The following is a 3,702-nucleotide window of genomic DNA, read 5'->3' on the forward strand; positions in this document are numbered from 1 at the left end:
TTGACGGTGAGGAGGGAGATAGGTCTAGGGCAAACAATCGGGTGGGTTCGGAAGTGTAATCGGGCGAGCTCTCGGCCGACTTTGAGTTTTTTCCTCGTGGATTGGATAACTGACGTGGGAGAAGACCAGAAGTGAACAGAGGTTTTTTTAGAAATAGCTGTAATTTTATTCATACTCATAACAATTACAGGTACATTGATTTGGACCTAAGATCCAAGAAAATACGAAGTAACTCCTATGATTAAGAATTACAATGAAATCACTTGAAAGCACCTTTTTCGTGATATCAATCTCTACTCAAAGAAATACTTCAAAAACTTCGTTAAAGAGGCTGCAATTGGACAGGAGCAACGATGTCGTACCTCTTTCACCCGCACAAACATTACTAATAATGGTGTTTGAAAGCGCCTTGAATCGCCCATCCAAAAAGATGGGAAGCCCTGGTCGATGAACGTACTTGGGCCGGCGATGATCCCCTAGAAGTGCAGGCCGCCGAATCACTATATCTTCACCAAGGTGTCGATGAAAGATTTCACCTCCAGAAAGAATCAGACCAACAAAAAAAGATTGATACAGCAACATAAACTCATCATATCCGAATAATCAGATCTGCGAGAACAGAAAACTCTCTAACCTCATGGCACCGCAAAAGAACAAGAGGAAAGTTATTCTCACAAAAATATGATGATCACCAGGCATTGACGAAGAACATAGATGTCTTGAAGATCTGAGGTCCCCAACTCTCAGCGCCAAGATGGCAGCTGGAGGCGAGGGGGCCTAGATTTCTCATATGGTGGTGGCGATGGCGGCACGAGAAACCAGAAGTGAACGAGAGGTGGGTCTTTGGTTTGAAAAAAAAATCTAGAGGGTGGAGATGTACGTCGTTTGTTCGGAGGCCTATCGATCGATGGGTAACGAACGAACGAAACGACTTCCGACTCCCCATTTAGTAGAGATACACTGCAATGAGAAGATTAAAATTTATGTTTGAATGTTTTTGGCAATTGGAAGTATCTTATTTAAAGAGTAAGAGGGAGCATGCTAAAACTTGCCTATTTGAAAGTACTCTTCTGGTCTGAGCTTAGATGAGCTCAGTATAAACAGTAAAATACAAAAAAAAAGTGAAAACAAATTAAAAAAATATGGTTTTTGTGGCAAACATTGCTAAATGTTATAAGTGCTCATGCAATTTCATCATGAAATGATATATGTGAACGTCGTGGCAAAAAAGCAAAACCATCACTCCCAGATGCTTCTAAAAATAACCTTTTGGGGCATCGATTTTGTGCCTTTTGCCACGGCCTCTAAAAATGTGATTTCACTATGAAAACTTTGAAGCATTGACAACATTTGTAAAAAAAAGAGTTTTTTAATATATTTTCTATTTTTGTCGAAATTACTGTCATGTCGAGCGAAACTCGATGCCCATATATTATTTGTATTTTCCCTTTTTTTTTACCGGAACTTGTATTTTCCTTTTTGATATGTCAAATTGGACATTTGTTCTCTGATTTTTTTTTTCAGTGGAGAGAGAGGAAGTAATAAGTAAAAAAGAAAAGAAAAAGAGGCAGTAATAATAAGTAACTCAAGGGCAGCCACGCGGCATAACCCGCACCTGTAAACTACACATGTACGGCGATACACTCCACACGTGGACCATAGAAAGAGTCATCGAGAACAAGAAGAGGCTCGCATTTCTCCTCTGATCTGCACATATCTGCATCGCTAGCTGCTGCAACTCCATCGCCCATCGGCCAAAAATGGCGGCCGATGGTGTTCAACAACCGCTGCTATCCGGCGGCGACGGCGACGCAGCTGGTGCCATCCGACAGAAGCCGCCGGACGGGGTCAAGAGGTTTCGGCGCTGCCGGACGGCTCCTTCCGCCGACCCTGCTGCGTCGGAAGAGCCTCGTCCTCTTACTCCCCCCGGCAACGCCAGTCGGACCGAAAGCGCGGCCTCGCCGGCCAAGAAAGTGCTCGAGAGCGGCCGCCCGAGCTCGAGCTTCCGGCTGGTGGGAATCCTCCTCTTCGCCTACGTCGTCGCCGGCACCACCGCCTTCTACCTCGCCATGGACCACATGTCCGGGCACCGCAGCGGCAGCCGCGTTATCGACGCGCTCTACTTCTGCGTGGTCACCATGACCACGGTCGGCTACGGCGACCTCGTCCCATCCAGCGACACCGGCAAGCTGCTGGCCAGCGCGTTCGCCTTCGGCGGCGTCGCCGTCGTGGGCACCTCCCTCAGCAAGTCCGCCGACTACCTGGTCGAGAAGCAGGAGTCGCTCGTCTTCCGCGCGGTGCACGCCAACGGAAAGCACCCGGCGCGGGAGCTGCGCGCCATGGAGATGAACAAGACGTGGTACAAGCTGTACGCGGCCGGGGCGCTGCTGGCGGCGTCGGTGGCGTCGGGGACGCTGGTGCTTTGGAAGGGGGAGGGGATGCGGCCCGTGGACGCGCTGTACTGCGTGTGCGCGACGGTGACGACGCTCGGGTACGGGGACCGGAGCTTCAGGTCGTCGGCCGGGCGCGCGTTCGCGGCGGTGTGGGTGACTGTGAGCACGGTGGTGGTGGCGCTCTTCTTCCTGTACGTGGCGGAGCTGTACGCGGAGAGGCGGCAGAGGGCGCTGGCGCGGTGGGTGCTGACGCGGCGGACGACGAACACTGACCTGGAGGCGGCGGACCTGGACGGCGACCGGCGCGTCGGGGCGGCGGAGTTCGTGCTGTATAAGCTCAAGGAGCTCGGGAAGATCAGCCAGGAGGAGATCTCGGAGTTCATGGAGGAGTTCGACATGCTCGACGCTGACCACAACGGCACGCTGTCGCCCTCGGACCTCGCCATCGCGCAGCAGGCCACCGCTTGATTTGTTGGACCATTTCCTTAGCAGTAGTATTGGTTTTGGGGGAGTCGACAGAGAGCTCACTGTCCAAGACGTCCAAAATGGTGTGTTTCGCAAAAAGAAAAAAAAATGGTGTGTTTTTTCTGTTGTATAAACGTGCGGAATACACATTTTCTATCATCAGGCTTCCAACATTTTTGCTACTTCCAGTTGCAAATTTATCATTTTTTCTCTAAAAAGAAAAAATCTATTATAAGATTCATTAGAGATTCACCGGAAGTACAAAACACCTCAAACATAATAAAAATTAAATCAAGGTCCATGGACAATTGAACGACCGCCGCCAGAATGAGTCGCCGACGCGCCCTGTCGCCGCTCCCATACCGGAGCTGTCCTAACCTTGTTGATGTCAGGCGGGAAGTCTTCGTGCACGTGCCCCTAAGGACCAGCGTTTCAGAGCCGCAGTCGTCATCGTTGAATCCTTGAATCGATCCGAAGAATTTGACATTAAATATCACCGTTGCGTACGCAGAGCGAGAACCCCTAACCTCACCGCCCTGAGGAGCTGGAAGGAATCTACGTCGGAGCTCCGTCTGGTCCGTCCCAGTGGACGAACTTGAGGAGGATGGGAGGCCGAAAGACTGACTCAAAAAAGAAGTGCCCCATCCGTCCAAACGCCGCCCCTGCGAGAACCAAAACCCTACCTATCTACTAGCCGGAGACGAGCCATCAGAAATCCCCTCCCTACCACCGGTCGACGGAGCGGCATGCGAAGGGGAGGCGAATCCACGGGCTAACCGAAGGAGATCGAGGGGAGAAAGGCTTTCCTTAGCCGCCTTGCGAGAGGGGAAAGAAAAGCCAGCTG

At 50.8% G+C, this 3,702-nt stretch overlaps 1 protein-coding gene across 1 annotated transcript; it reads left to right on the plus strand.

Moving 5' to 3' along the window:
• Window positions 1-1,631: 1,631 nt before the first annotated feature.
• On the plus strand, window positions 1,632-3,040 carry LOC109746029 (two pore potassium channel b). Its single transcript, XM_020305144.4, has one exon. It carries the CDS (start codon window positions 1,761-1,763, stop codon window positions 2,859-2,861), a length of 1,101 nt encoding a protein of 366 aa, XP_020160733.1. The 5' UTR covers window positions 1,632-1,760; the 3' UTR covers window positions 2,862-3,040.
• The last annotated feature ends 662 nt before the right edge of the window (window positions 3,041-3,702 follow it).

Source organism: Aegilops tauschii, chromosome 4, assembly GCF_002575655.3.
Source record: "Aegilops tauschii subsp. strangulata cultivar AL8/78 chromosome 4, Aet v6.0, whole genome shotgun sequence".
Taxonomy (NCBI): Eukaryota; Viridiplantae; Streptophyta; class Magnoliopsida; order Poales; family Poaceae; genus Aegilops; species Aegilops tauschii.

Excerpts from the sequence above, each read along its gene's own strand:
- LOC109746029 (XM_020305144.4), top strand. The coding sequence starts at position 1,761 with ATGGCGGCCGATGGTGTTCAACAACCGCTGCTATCCGGCGGCGACGGC.